This window comes from Meles meles, chromosome 11 (genome assembly GCF_922984935.1).
Source record: "Meles meles chromosome 11, mMelMel3.1 paternal haplotype, whole genome shotgun sequence".
NCBI classification, from domain to species: Eukaryota; Metazoa; Chordata; class Mammalia; order Carnivora; family Mustelidae; genus Meles; species Meles meles.
Window position 1 is genome coordinate 91,250,534 of NC_060076.1, and position 16,317 is coordinate 91,266,850.

The window sequence follows — 16,317 nt, forward strand, 5'->3', positions numbered from 1 at the left end:
GCAGCACATTAAAAAGATTATCCACCATGACCAGGTGGGATTCATCCCTGGGTTACAAGGTTGGTTCAACATTCGCAAATCAATCAATGTGATAGAACACATCAACAAGAGAAGAGAGAAGAACCACATGGTCCTCTCAATTGATGCAGAAAAAGCATTTGACAAAATCCAGCATCCGTTCCTGATGAAAACGCTTCAAAGTATAGGGATAGAGGGAACATTCCTGAACTTCGTAAAATCTATCTATGAAAGACCCACAGCAAATATCATCCTCAATGGGAAAAAGCTTGCAGCCTTCCCGTTGAGATCAGGAACACAACAAGGATCCCCACTCTCACCACTCTTGTTCAACATAGTATTAGAAGTCCTAGCAACGGCAATCAGACAACAAAGAGAAATAAAAGGTATCCAAATTGGCAAGGAAGAAATCAAACTCTCTCTCTTCGCAGATGACATGATTCTTTATATGGAAAACCCCAAAGACTCCACCCCCAAATTACTAGAACTCATACAGCAATTCAGTAACGTGGCAGGATACAAAGTCAATGTACAGAAATCAGTGGCTTTCTTATACACTAACAATGAAAATACAGAAAGGCAAATTAGAGAATCGATTCCATTTACTATAGCACTAAGAACCATAAGATACCTGGGAATAAACCTAACCAAAGAGGTAAAGGACCTGTACACGAGGAACTACAGAACACTCATGAAAGAAATTGAAGAAGACACAAAAAGATGGAAGACCGTTCCATGCTCTTGGATTGGAAGAATAAACATTGTTAAAATGTCTGTACTGCCTAGAGCAATCTATACTTTTAATGCCATTCTGATCAAAATTCCACCAGTATTTTTCAAAGAGCTGGAGCAAATAATCCTAAAATTTGTATGGAATCAGAAGAGACCCCAAATTGCTAAGGAAATGTTGAAAAACAAAAACAAAACTGGCGGCATCACGTTACCCGATTTCAAGCTTAACTACAAAGCTGTGATCACCAAGACAGCGTGGTACTGGCATAAAAACAGACACATTGAGCAGTGGAACAGAGTGGAGAGCCCAGATATGGACCCTCAACTCTATGGTCAAATAATCTTCGACAAAACAGGAAAAAATATTCAATGGAAAAAAGACAGTCTCTTCAAAAATGGTGCTGGGAAAACTGGACAGCGATATGTAGAAGAATGAAACTCAACCATTCTCTTACACCGTACACAAAGATAAACTCGAAATGGATAAAAGACCTCAACGTGAGACAGGAATCCATCAGAATACTAGAGGAGAACATAGGCAGTAACCTCTTCGATATCAGCCACAGCAAATTCTTTCAAGATACGCCTCCAAAGGCAAGGGAAACAAAAGCGAAAATGAACTTTTGGGACTTCATCAAGATCAAAAGCTTCTGCACGGCAAAGGAAACAGTCAACAAAACAAAGAGGCAACCCACGGAATGGGAGAAGATATTTGCAAATGACAGTACAGACAAAAAGTTGATATCCAGGATCTATAAAGAACTCCTCAAACTCAACACACACAAAACAGATCATCATATCAAAAAATGGGCAGAAGATATGAACAGACACTTCTCCAATGAAGACATACAAATGGCTATCAGACACATGAAAAAATGTTCATCATCACTAGCCATCAGGGAGATTCAAATTAAAACTACATTGAGATACCACCTCACACCAGTTAGAACGGCCAAAATTAGCAAGACAGGAAACAACGTGTGTTGGAGAGGATGTGGAGAAAGGGGAACCCTCTTACACTGTTGGTGGGAATGCAAGTTGGTGCAGCCACTTTGGAGAACAGTGTGGAGATTCCTGAAGAAATTAAGAATAGAGCTTCCCTATGACCCTGCAATTGCACTGCTGGGCCAAAGATACAGATGTAGTGAAAAGAAGGGCCATCTGTACCCCAATGTTTATTGCAGCAATGGCCACAGTCGCCAAACTGTGGAAAGAACCAAGATGCCCTTCAACGGATGAATGGATAAGGAAGATGTGGTACATACACACAATGGAGTATTATGCCTCCATCAGAAAGGATGAATACCCAACTTTTGTAGCAACGTGGACGGGATTGGAAGAGATTATGCTGAGTGAAATAAGTCAAGCAGAGAGAGTCAAGTATCATATGGTCTCACTTATTTGTGGAGCATAATAAAGAACACGGAGGACATGGGGAGATGGAGAGGAGAGGGAGTTGAGGGCAACTGGAAGGGGAGATGAACCATGAGAGACTATGGACTCTGAAAAACAACCAGAGGGTTTTGAAGGGGTGGGGGCGTGGGAAGTTGAGGAACCAGGTGGTGGGTAATAGGGAGGGCACGTACGCATGGAGCACTGGGTGTGGTGCAAAAACAATGAACACTGTTACCCTGAAAATAAACAAACAAAAACAAAACAACAACAACAACAACAAAAACCCACTACCTTCAATAACAGGAGACACAGCTGACTTTCTTAACACACAAAAATAAACACAGAGTTAGACAAAATGAGGAGACAGAGGGGTATGTCTCAAATGAAAGAATAAGACCAAAAGAGACCTAAATGAAACAAAGATAAGAAATATGCCTGATAATTTATAGTAATGGTCATAAAGGTACTCACTGACTTGAGAAAAGAGTGGAGGACCTCAGTAAGACCCTCAACAAAAAGATAGAAAACAAAAAGGAACCGATCAGGTATGAAGAATATAACTGAAATTAACAATACACTAGATGGAATGAGTAGTAGACTACAAGAAGCAGAACAGATCAGTGACCTGGAGGACAGAATAATGGAAAGCAATCAAGCTGAAGCAGGAGAAAAAATAAATAAAAAAAGAAAACAGATTTAAGGGAACTCAGTGATAACACCAAATGTATTAATATTCACATAATAGGGATCCCTGAACAAGAAGAGAGAGAAAGGGGGTAGAAGACTTATTTGAAGAAATAACAGCTCAAAATTTCCCAAATCTAGGAAAGAAAAAAGATACCAAATCCAGGAGGTACAGACAGCCTCTAACAAAATCAAACCAAGGAGGTCCACACCAAGACAAGTAATAATTCAAATGACAAAATCTAGTGATAAAGAGAGAATTTTAAAAGCAGCAAAAGAAAACATTTATATACAAGGGCACCCCCGAAGGCTATCAGCAGATTTTTCAGTAGAAACTTTACAGGCCAGGAGAGAGTGGCATGGTACATGCAAAGTGCACAGAGGAAAACCCGCAACCAAAAAAAAAACTACTCAACAAGGTTATCATTCAGAACAGAAGGACAAAGAGTTTCCCAGACAAACAGAAGTTAAAGAAATTCATCACCATTAAACCAGGCTTACAAGAAATGTTAAAGTGGACTCTAAGAAGAAAGGAAAGACCATAAGCAGAATTAAGAAAAGCAGGAAGCATAAAAGCAGTAAAATTAAGTAAATATATAAAAATCAGTCATTAGTCACAAAATAAAAGGATGTAAAGTGTAACACCATATACCTAAAATGGGGGTGAAATGAGGAGAACACTAGCAAATTTAGCACTTTTGGAATGGGTTCAAACTTTCGTGGCCATCAACTTAACACAGACTGCTATATGCAGAAGATGTCTGACATCTTGATGTTACCATTAATACTATTAATGATATTATTACTATGATTATTATTAATTATATTATTACTATGATTCCTATTAATGATATTACTATTAATGATAACGACAATTAAAAAACCAGCAATAGATATGAAAAGAATAAAGAAAAAGGAATCCAAGTACATCACTGAACAAAACCAGCAAACTGTGAAAGAAAAGAGCAAGGAACTGAGAACCACACACACACACACACACACACACACACAAACAAAAAAACCCCCATAAAACAAGTAACAAAAGGCAATACGTACATATCCATCAATATGCACTTTGAACGTAAATGGACTAAACACTCCAATCAAAAGACACAGGTTGACAGAATGTATTAAAAAGCACCCAGGTAAACATTGCCTACAAGACTTATGTCATGTGCTATGGTGAGTGCTGTGAAGTGTGTAAACCTGGAGATTCACACACCTGTACCCCTGGGGATAAAAATACATTATATGTTTATAAAAAAATTAAAAATTAAAAAAAAAGACTTATTTCAGACCTAAAGACACGCACAATGCAAGCGAAAGGGTGGAAAAACATTTTTTATGGAAATGAAAGTAAAAAGACAGTTGGGTACCAATACTTATAAGCAACAAAACAGACTTTAAAACAAAGACTGCAACAAGAGACAAGTTAGGATACTACATTATTATTAAGGGGACAATCCAACAAGAAGATGTGACAATTGTAAATATTCATGCACCCAACATGGGAGCACCCAAATACCTAAAGTTGCTAATAACAGACATAAAGGAAGTAACTGACAGTAATACAAAAATATTAGGGGACCTAATACCCCACTGACATCAAGGGACAGATCATCTGAACAGAAAATCAACAAGGGAACAGTGGCTACGAATGACACATTGCACCAGAGGGATTTAAGAGATATATTCAGACCATTCTATCCTAAAACAGTAGAATACACATTTTTTGCAAGTTCATATGGAATATTCTCCAGAACAGATCACACATTAGGCCACAAAACAAGTCAACAAATTCAAAAAGAATCATGTCACACTATGTATCTTTTCTGACTGCAATGCTATGAAACTAGGAATCAACCACAAAAAAGGATCTGGAAAGAACACAAACGCATGAAAGTTAAATAGCTAATATGCTATTAAACAATGGGTCAACCAAGAAGTCAAAGAGGAAATCAAAAACTGCTAGAAGACAATGAAAATGAAGACACGGCACCCTCCAATCTTTGGGATGCAACAAAAATGGTGCTAAGATGTAAATCCATAGCAATACTGGCCTGCCTCAAGAAGCAAGAGACATCTCAAATAGACAATCTAACCTTACACCTAAAGAGAGCTGGAAAAAGAACAACGAAACACAAAACCAACAGAAGGAAGGAAATAATAAAGACCTGAGCAGAAATAAACAAAATAGAAACTAAAAAAAAAAAGAACAGATCAACGGATCAATGAAACCAGGAGCTCGTTCTTTGAAAAGATGAACAAATTGAATTGATAAACTTTTAGCCAAACTCCTCAAAAAGAGAGCTCAAATAACATCAGAAATTAAAGAGGAGAAAAAAACCATCCACACCACAGAAATACAAAGGATTACAAGAGAATCTTCTGAAAAATTAAATGCCCATAAACTGGACAACCTGTACAAAATCGATAAATTCCTAGAAACATAAAACCTCCCAAAACTAAATCCGGAAGAAACAGAAAACGTGAACAGGCTGACTAACAGCAATGACATTGAAAGAGTAATCAAAAAATTTCCAACAAACAAAAGCCCAGGACCAGATGGCTTCACCAGGGAATTCTCCCAAACATTTAATGAAGAATTAATAACTATTCTTTTCAAACGATTCCAAAAAATAGAAGGAAAGCTTCTAAACTCATTCTAGAAGGCCAGCATTACCCTGATACCAAATCCTATAAAGGCAACTACAAAAAAGAAAAAGAATCACAGGCCATTATCTCTGACGAACACAGATGCAAAAACCCTCAACAAAATATCAGCAGACCAAACCCATTAATACATTTAAAGAAAATCATTCACCACAATCAAGTGGAATCTATTCTTGGGACGCAAGAGTGGTTCAATATTCACAAATCAACCAAAATAATACATCAGAGTCAACAAGAGAAAGGCTAAGAACCATATGAGCATTTCCGTAAATGCAGAAAAAGCATCTGAGAAAGTGCGACTTCCATTCGTGATAGAAACCCTCCATGAGGAGGTTTAGAGGGAACATACCCCAACATAATACAGCCCATCTATTCAAACTCACAGCTGACAGCATCTTCAATGATGAAGAACTGCGAGCTTCCCCCTAAGATCAGGAGCCAGACAAGGACGTCCACTTTCCCTACTTTTGTTCAACAGAGCACTGGAAGGGCTAGCCACTGCAATCAGACAGCGTAACGAAACCAAAGGAACCGAAAAAGTAAGGAAGAGAAACTTCCGCTATTTGCAGATGACATGATACTAGAGAGAGTAAACCCTGAAGACTCCACCAAAAAAACTACCAGACCTGACAAATGAATTCAGTAAGGCTGGAGGACACAAAATCAATACATAGAAATCCACTGCATTTCTATACAGTAGTAATGAAGTAACGGAAAGAAAAATTAAGAAATCAATTCCACTTGCAATTGCACCAAAGAAAATACCTCGGAATCAACTTAAACCAGGAAGCGAAAGACCTGTACTCTGAAAACTATAAAACACCGAGGAAAGAAATGGAAGGTGACACAAACAAATGGCAAGATATTCTGTGCTCATGGACTGGAAGAATAAATATTGTTAAAATGTCCATACTACCAAAGCAGTCTGTAGAAATCAAAGCAGTCTGATTGAAATCCCAATCAAAATAGCAACTGCATTTTTCCCAGAACTTCAACAAATAATTCTTCAATTTGTATGGAATTACCAAAGAGCCTGAATAGCTAAAGCAAAATTTGAAAAAGAGCACAACGGGCTATACTGCAATCCTAGATTTCAAGATACACTACAAAGCTGTGGTGATCCAAACAGTAAGATACTGGCACAAAAACAGACACACAGGTCAATGGAAAAGAACAGAGAGCTCAGAAAAAAACCCACAATTACAGGGTCAATTAATCCTCAAAAAAAGATTGTGAGGCAAGACTATGCAATGGGAAAAGGATGATATTTTCAACAAAGCTGCTGGGAAAACTGCACAGCTACATTCTGCAAAAGAATGAAGTTGAACCACTTTCTTCCACCATACGCAAAAATAAACTCAAAACAGATTAAGGACCTAAATGTGAGACCTGAAATCATAAAAATCCAAGAAGAGAATACAGGCAGTAATTTCTCTGACATCGGCCGTAGCAACTTTTTTCTAAATATGTCTCCTGAGGCAAGGGAAAGGAAAGCAAAAATAAACGGAAAATAAAAAGGTTCTGCAGAGCAAAGGAAATGATCAACAAAACTAAAAGACAAGCTACAGAGTGAGAGAAGATATTTACAAGTGACAGATCTGATAATGGGTCAGTGTCCCAATATATAAAGGACCTGCACAACTCAACACCAGAAAAACAAAGAATCTAATTACAAATGGACAGAAGACATGGACAGACATTTCTCCAGAGAAGCCATCCAGATGGCCAACAGACACACGACAGAAAAGATGCTCAACATCACTCATTATCAGGAAAAAGCAAATCAAAACCATGAGATACCACCTTATATCTGTCAAGATCATTAACACAAGAAACTACAAGCGTTGGGGAGGATGTGGTGAAAAAGGAGCCCTCGTGCACTGTTGGTGGGAATGCAGACTGGGGCAGCCACTGGAAAAACGGTGTGGACGTTCCTCAAAAAATTACAAATAGGGGCGCCTGGGTGGCTCAGTGGGTTAAAGCCTCTGCCTTCGGCTCAGGTCATACTCAGGGTCCTGGGATCGAGCCCCGCATCGGGCTCTCTGCTCCACGGGGAGCCTGCTTCCTCCTCTCTCTCTCTCTGTCATATAAATAAATAAAATCTTTAAAAAAAAATAAATAGAAAAAAATTTTAAAAAATTACAAATAGAAATACCTTATGATCCAGTAATTTCACTACTCGGTATTTACACGAAGAATATGAAAACACTAATTTGAAAAGATACATGCACCCTACGCTTCCTGCAGCATTATTTACGACAACTAAATTATGAAGGCAGCCCGAGTGCCCACTGATGGAGGACTGGATAAAGAAGAGCTGGTGTGTGGATAACGGGGTATTATTCAAGCACAGAAAAAGAATGAGAGCTTGGCATCTGCAACAACATGGATGGGTCTACAGGGTAGAAGGCTCAGTGAAATCAGTCAGTCAGAGAAAGATTAAGTTCTGTATGATTTCGTTCACATGTAGAATTTAAGAAACCGAATGAACATGGAAAAAAAGGAGACAAACCGAAAACCAGACTCTCAACTCGAGAGAACAAAATAGTTATCAGAGGGGAAGGGAGGAGGGGATGGGTGAAACAGGGGAAGTGGATCACAAAGCGCACTTAGCGAGATGAGCACCGAGTTATCCTAGACCTGTTCCATCACCACAGCGGGCACCCGAAGCTAGCACTACACTGTGTGTTACTATACCGGAGTCCAAAAAAAAAAAAAAAAAGCCTAAAAAAGTTGCTATGATTTAAACTACACAAATGAATAGAGCAAAATCAAACCACACCATATACACTGAGCATCTACTATGTGCAAGGCACTCAGAGGTATTCTTTTAGCATGATTCTTCTATTTCCTTTTCCAGACAAAAACCTTAAGAATCTGTCAAAACTACAGGCTTAAAAATGGGATTCACCTTCTGAGGGTTTTGTTTGTTTGCTTTTAAAGATTTTATTTATTTATTTGACAAAGATAGATCACAAGTAGGCAAAGAGGCAGGCAGAGAGAGAGAGAGAGAGAGAGGAGGAAGCAGGCTCCCTGCCGAGCAGAGAACCCGATGCAGGACTCGATCCCAGGACCCTTGGATCATGACCTGAGCCGAAGGCAGAGGCTTAACCCACTGAGCCACCCAGGTGCCCACACCTTCTGAGTTTTAGAGAAGAAGCACGACAGAGGGTATGCGTGCGTGAGCACGTTTCTGGAAACACAAGCTCCTTGAAACTAAGAAGCGAGCAGAGGAGCAAAGCGCTCCCATGACTCTTCTTACCTGTGTGCGTTGCCGTCTCCTTTCTGCAGAACCTCAATGATCTCTCGCACCGTATGTGCAGGGTCTCTGGGGCTCAGTAAATACAACAGGACTTTCCTTCCGTATTTGTCATTTACTATGGTGGGCAAAGAACTAATAATTTCCTGGAAAATTATAGAAACAAAAAATGAATGTATGTGCTTAAGACAAGGTACACTTGCAATCTGAAGGGTACGCAAGGAGCCATGCTTGACTCTTTTCTCCCACGTTGCTATGCAGAAATGTGGAGCTGATTTTGAAATTTCACCCTTAAAGGACAAAGCCTGATGCTCAGAACACAGAACGGCTTCCGGACTGTGACCAGCATTACTGAACAAGCCGTTTATACGGCTGACCGAGCTCAAGGACTTAAAAAATAATCTTTAAAAGCGTTCTCTTCCTTCACTACGACCAACAGTTCTCAGGCCACTCTTACTAGGAACATGGCTTGCTAGGGTCACCGAGCAGATACGGTTAATTTGCAGCTGCTTTACATGTAGAATCGGCATCGATGAAGGACATTCTTACTAGAATTTCCCCACTGAGATGTATGCGAAGGGAGATAAAGGAACTCTGTTACATCGAACAAGTGAATAAAGGCTTTTAAAGTTAGTTACTTATTCATGGCAAATGAAGGCTGTTTAAGGATTGCACTGAAAGCAGAAACAGGGGGAAGGGGAATGAATGCAGAGAGAATCCACGGAGCGGGAAGGGGAATGAATGCAGAGAGAGTCCACGGAGCGGTTACAAACAGTTACACTCTATGACGTTTCCAATCAACTTCCCGAGAACAATCATCTCCTTTTCTAGTTGTTTGAACTGAAGTAACAAAGGCAATGTCATCCCCACCCTGGCTAAGCTCCTGTGTCAATGTGCTGATGTTTCCAGACAGCGAAGTTATGGTTTAAAAATTCCTCTATTCTTAACAGAGAATCTGCAACAGAAAAAATCGTGTTATTTCCCCTTTAACATTCCTAATTCTTGCAACAAGCCTAACAGGTATTCACAGCCACACATGTTTATGCAGCGCAGGTCCTGCACAACTGGCCGGGGCCACCGACACAGCTCTGCACAGGTCTTCAGGTTTACCAGTGGGGGACCCATGGAGGGGAGAAGGGACCTGCCAGAGGACACAGCGTGTCAGTGGCAGGCCTCTGACTAGTCTTGGTCCCCCAACTCCACAGAAAGGAATTCTCCATGGGATAATCTACTCAGATGGGCTATTTTCTTAAATAACCATTACCTTCAATGAGATTTGAGATTAATAATTCAATGCAAGGAGTCAAGCTAAAAATGAAGCTCGTCACGGAGGAGATCCCAACACTACCAAATTTGTGACCCCAAGGTTGGTGATCCAACTGCAGAATCCACACATCACAGTTCTCTTTTAAAAATGTCAACCTTCGGGGCGCCTGGGTAGCTCAATGGGTTAAAGCTTCTGCCTTTGGCTCAGGTCATGATCTCAAGGTCCTGGGATCAAGCCCCACATCGGGCTCTCTGCTCAGCGGGGAGCCTGCTTCCCCCCTCTCTCTGCCTGCCTCTCTGCCTACTTGTGACCTCTGTCTGTCAAATAAATAAATAAAATCTTAAAAAAAAAAAAAAGTCAACCTTCTCTCATTGTCTACACAAAAATAGATTGTGCTTCCTAAAACTCATGATAGCAGCTAACACTTGAAAGGCACTCAGAGGAGCCAAACCAATGCGGAGAGCACTATCCCCATTATCCTAAATACTCTTCCCAACACCAGGACAGAGGGACTACAGTCACTTTCATTTTGCTAAGAAGCAGCCCGAGGCTTAGGTAAGTGACTTGCGGTAGATGCATAAAGGTGACTCACCAGGACGTGGCCGACCCAAGACCATGGGTTTCCATGATTTTAAACCCTGTTGCATTCTTACTTTTGAAGATGGTTAAGGTCACACATGAAGATCTCTTTGTACAAGATAAAGGTCTGCAGAAAACAGGTGCAAAAGATCTAACCACCTCCAAATGATTATGAATTTCAACCACCCAGGAAGCAAAAAACCTTAAAATTTCAGTCAGAAAAGGAAGACGGGAAAAAAATGTTCATACCTAAAAAAAGGAGGGAGCTCCTTTGTAATTTCAGGCAAACATGTCCCAGAGTGGGCTCAGGATATGTATTTTTTATAATGAAGCATTTAGTACCACAAATACAGGCTACCTTTAGAGTGGCTTTTCCATTTTAAGGCTTAACCAACTCATAATAGACAGATGCTTTAATTTGTTGAAAGAAGAGAGTGAAAATGATACATAGCTTAGGCCAGTTTCTACAATCATTAACCTGCGCCCCCCCCCCCCACCCCCCACTCTACTGTCCTAAAGAAAACCACTCTGGGGTATAGTATCTTCACAGCAAATGCTTTTTTGAAAAACAAAAAAACAAAAAAAACCAAAAACAAACAATCAAACAAACAAACCAAAAAAACAAAATAAAACCAACAAAACCAAACCCTAGGGGAGTATGCAATAAAGAGCTATAACTGGCTGCTGTTTTTTTCTAATTAATAGTTTTTCCTTTGATGTGAAGAGGAAATGAGGAGGCATGAACCCAAAATGTATTCCTCAACCTACTTAACTTCCTCTGCAGAGGCTACACTTAAGGGCTAGGACAACGCACATGGTTCAGGAAGAAAGGGCTTCCCTCAACACAATAAGTGAGCGCTTCCAAAATAGACACAAAACCCAAGCACAAATACTACTCACGACTAGTCCCCAATTTCACTGAACTTTTCCTTCCTTTCAGTTTGTCATTAAGAAACTGGGGGCGCCTGGGTGGCTCAGTGGGTTAAGCCGCTGCCTTCGGCTCGGGTCATGATCTCAGGGTCCTGGGATCGAGTCCCGCATCGGGCTCTCTGCTCAGCCGGGAGCCTGCTTCCCTCTCTCTCTCTCTGCCTGCCTCTCTACTTGTGATCTCTGTCAAATAAATAAATAAAATCTTAAAAAAAAAAAAAAAAAAGAAACTCTGAATCTAAATTTAAGGTTTTTCAGAGAGTGCAATGTTTATAAACTGACAATCATATGAAGCTAAAAAAATCTTTACTTAAAAATGTGGTAACATTAAGGGGACCTGCGTGGCTCAGTTGGTGAAGACAACTCTTGATTTCGGCTCAGGTCATGATCTCAGGGGCGTGGGATCCAGCCCCATGTCGGGCTCCCAGTGGAGCTCTGTGCTGGGTGTGGAGCCTGCTTGGGATTCCTGCTCTCCCTCTGCCCCTCCCCATTTTAAAAAACTGTGGTACCATTTAATTCTCCCATCTCACTCTCATCCAAGCTTTCATACCATCAAAAACATTCATCTTGGGGACGCCTGGGTGGCTCAGTTGGTTAAGCGGCTGCCTTCGGCTCGGGTCATGATCCCAGCATCCTGGGATCGAGTCCCACATCGGGCTCCTTGCTCAGCGGGGAGCCTGCTTCTCCCTCTGACTCTGCCTGCCTCTCTGCCTACCTGTGATCCCTCTCTCCCTCTCTCTCTCTGTCTCTGACAAATAAAAAATAAAATCTTTAAAAAAACATTCATCTTGGAAAAAATAAAATACTACGAGCATGGCTGTATTAAGGAGTACTAATTCATTTCTCTTTAATGTAGATTACAGAGAAAGCAGAGAGAAATTTCTAGATGATCCTCCCAAAACACTACTGACTATTGAAAGAGGTAGAAATAGGTGAGGGGTAGCTTTGCTACAGCTGTGTGCCAGATTCGCTCTTTGGGTTCAAGGTGTGTAGGCTTTGGCAAATCAGTTAACCTCTCTGCCCATCAACTCCCTCATCTGTACAAGGAAATGATACACCTGCCTCACTTGTGGGTTGTTACCAAGAGCAAACGAGAAAATTCGTACTGCAAACTGAAAAATGCTATAAAGTAATTATGTCCATATTAAAAACACACCTCTCAGTTTACAGGCTCTTAAACTGGGGGAGATTAAGTAAGGTAGCTGGGGTCATGATTTTGGCATCCTCAAGACAGAGAGAACCCCAACAATGAACGTTCAATTTTAAAGGTTTTCGACTCAACTATCCTTCTCAATAAAACTAACAGAGAAAATCCCAAGACCCATTTGTTGTAACTTCTTTGTGCGCTTTACTCGGGAGCAGGCGTGTGGACCGAAACAGAGTGCGGGAAGGATAAAACCCCTCCCTCGTCTGCCCAGGTCTGACCTCCGCGTGTTGGACCCTTACGAGATTCACAGGCATTCTTGTTTTGCCAAATCTCTTTTAAAACAGAAAAGTAAAGGTCCCGATAAAGGGTGCACCCCAGAAGTAGGGTCAGAGCGCATGCTGCGAGGACGGGGAGACCAGTCTCGCACTTTCGGTGGCAGGAGGACATGCAGAAAGCAGCGCACGATACCGAGAACGGAGCCTCTGTCCGCACACCTCTCCGTGGGCTCCGTGCGGGGCCAGAAAGAGATGTACACTGGCCTTAACCTCACAGAGCCAAAATCTCGTGGAAGAGGCACGAGAAATGTAATAAAAATGAAAAATTCCAGTAAGAGGTAAAAGATGGGCAAGTATAAAAGGAAGATAGATCACTAGGGAAGGACGGCAGCCCTGTAAGTGGTTTTCTTTTAAAAACTACGGTGATTCTGTACAGAAGTACATCTCCCTGTGATCAAATAACTGGAAGACAGAGTTTAATGAGTGTCATTTCAGTTCTGCAAGCAGAAAAAGTTCTGGAGGTTGGTTCCAGAACAGTGTGCATAAGCTTAATACTACTGAACCTAAAAATATTGGGCATTTCTTATCCCAACATTTCCCTTCACCAAGGTCGATTATCACGTCCCACACCCAACCTGCTGCAACCACCAGTCTGTTCTCTGTATTTATGAGTGTATTTTTTATGTTTATTCTGTGTTACGAAATGAGTAAGTCACAGGCTGTCAAGTACAGCATAGGGAAGTCAGCAATCCTGTAATACCTTTGTATGGTGACGACGGGACTGCTACTTACCGTGGTGCGCACACAGTAATATATGTCATTGTCCGATCGCTATGCCGTGCACCTGAAACTCACAGTGTATGCCCGCTTAACTTCAATAAAAAGAAGTGTGCAAAAAAGGGGCGAAAGGTTAAGATGGTAAATTTTACATTATGCGTGTTTTACCACAATTAAAAGTCAACAAAAACACAACCAGGAGAATGTATCCCCGTAGTTGGCAGCTACCACCCTGGACAGGCAGCTCCAGCCTCTCCTTCCCCAACAGCTCACCCCCCCCCGCCCCGGCGGTCTCCTCCTTTCACCTGCCCGGGGCCTGGGCCACAGCACCATCAATGGCTAACTGAACAGCTGGCAAAGACAAACTCGAGGAGTTGTGAGGACAGGGAGAGCAGGGCTGGCTGGGAGATCAGAAAGCCGCCTAGAGACAGAACTGGTGCTGTGCCTTAAATGAGAGAAGGCGGAGTGTTTATTAGGCTCTGATTTCAACCTGACATTTCAGGAAACCCAGTTACTGAGCCGAATGCTTAGCAACACTAAGCCGTCTTGGCTATTTTTAAAAGCACTGCGCGATGCAACAGGTTTTGTAGTGGCTTGGGTGGGAGACACGGCGTGTGACGCTCTGAACACATGAGCAGTGTATCTGGCAGCCCACTGACTGTGCTAAGTAAATGCCTTAGAAAAACAGGGAGACATACAAGAATGCTCATAAAATTTGAACAGCAAAAAATAACGAAAACTTGAATGTTTTAAAAACTGCCAACAATCTAGTCTCTATCAACAGAAAAAGGGAAAACTAATTTATGGTATACTCATAGTACAGTACTATTTGGCGCTGAAAGTGATTTACAACAGGGTGGGCAAACCATGGCTCATGGGTCAAATCCAACCTGCGGCTTGTTTGCACACATCCTATGAGATAAGAATAGTTTTCATATTTTAAAGGGTTGCTAAAAACAAGCAAAACATAAAAACCAAGAATAGGCAACAGAGATCATAGAATGGCTCGCAAACCCTAAAATAATTACAACCTGGCCTTGTACTAAAAAAAAAGACTTGCCAAGCCCTGACCAAATCTCACAACCTAATGCCAAAAGAAAAAAGCAAGTCGCAGAGGGAAACATACAAGACATGCTTACAAAGACTCTATAAACATGCACAACAGGGCCACATTCATCTACATACAGCCAAAGGATAAGGGAGTGTATGCAAAATACGTAACAAAATTTATCACGGTGGGTGTGGAGGGAGAGGCAATCCAGGACGTACACGGAAGGCTTGAACTTCAAGTGTCAAGTTTTACTTCTTTCTCAGATGGTGGGAGGCTGGGTGTTTGCTGTATTAGTCTTAGTACTTCTCTGTATATTTAGAAAATAGCAATATTTTAAAGGGACGCAGCAATACTTATTCCTTTCAAACAGCAACTGGTCAGGGTACTTCTCTCCTTTTCAGAGGAACACTGCTGTCCAAGTGGCTGCATCATACCAACAATTCCAGGGGTAAATGGATCAAATTTTATAAGTGTGTTTATTCTGGAAAGTCAAGTGGGTGGGAAAAGACGAGGGCTCAGCTGACCCGGCTGTGATTTCGACCTGACATTTCAGGAAGCCTGGTTACGCTGAACAGCATGCTTATTAGCCACGCTATGCTTCCTTGGGTATTTTTTTTTTTTTTTAAAAAGCACTGAATACTGCAACAGATTTTGTGGTGGTGGAAAACACAAGAGCAATTAGCATTCCCGGATTTTATCACTAGCTATATAGTTTAATGATACCCAGAACCTGCTGAGCCTTCCGTCGGTTAGAAGCGAGAGTTCATCAGGCCACTCTCAGGGAAAGCTGCCCTAAGTATGAGAAAGGCATAAGGAATGTAGCTCAAGTAGTTGTGGGAATCAAACCGATAAGCATGAGGAATTAAAACTGTTTCAACGGCAACTTGAAGAGGGACGACAGTTTGGAAAAAACTAATCCAGCAGACAATGGTGGCCAATCCTGGTTTCTCTTGAAACCCATTTGGAACCCTTATGCAAATTTTAGTTGTAATGAAAATATTAAACAAAGCAACTTTCAATAGCCCAGCCTGTTTCCATTTTCATGAAACAACTTTATTCATTTTGCCAATTTATGGCCCCACATCTCTGTCACCAGAATGAAAAACAATCATTATTGATTGGAGTCAAAAGGGTAATACAGTCACAAGGAACATGCCAAAATACTCCGTCTGTGACAGGCAAGTCTTGCCAACTTGTTTCTTCCCACAATCCCATCCCAAAGAAAGTCATCGCAATCTTAAAACAGTCAAGGGGAAAGTCGGAACATGACAGCAAGGGCATGAGAAATTCACACACACTGGGGCCCTCCGCTGGCACCTAACCTTGCCCTCGCCGGCCTGTTTTCCCACTACGCCAGCTCCGTGCTTTCAGAAGGGCTGCAGAGAGAGGCCACAGCACCCCCACGTGCCAACAGGTAAAGTCTCTTTCTGCACATCCACACGGCTCCTCCCTGCTCATGGTGGGAAAGTAGCTTTTGTCACTAAGATTTCTCGAAGGGCCCCGTCTGTGTGTATCCAGCAAAGGTCTGTGTAA

The 16,317-nt window shown here is 41.4% G+C and overlaps 1 protein-coding gene across 1 annotated transcript in view; it reads right to left on the bottom strand.

The window, feature by feature from the left end:
- Nucleotides 1–16,317, bottom strand: part of PUM3 (pumilio RNA binding family member 3) — a 55,579-nt gene that overhangs the window by 15,989 nt on the left and 23,273 nt on the right. The window contains exon 14 of the mRNA XM_046023523.1: nt 8,765–8,907. Coding sequence (XP_045879479.1) covers nt 8,765–8,907 — 143 coding nt within the window. The remainder of the gene's footprint in view (nt 1–8,764; nt 8,908–16,317) is intronic.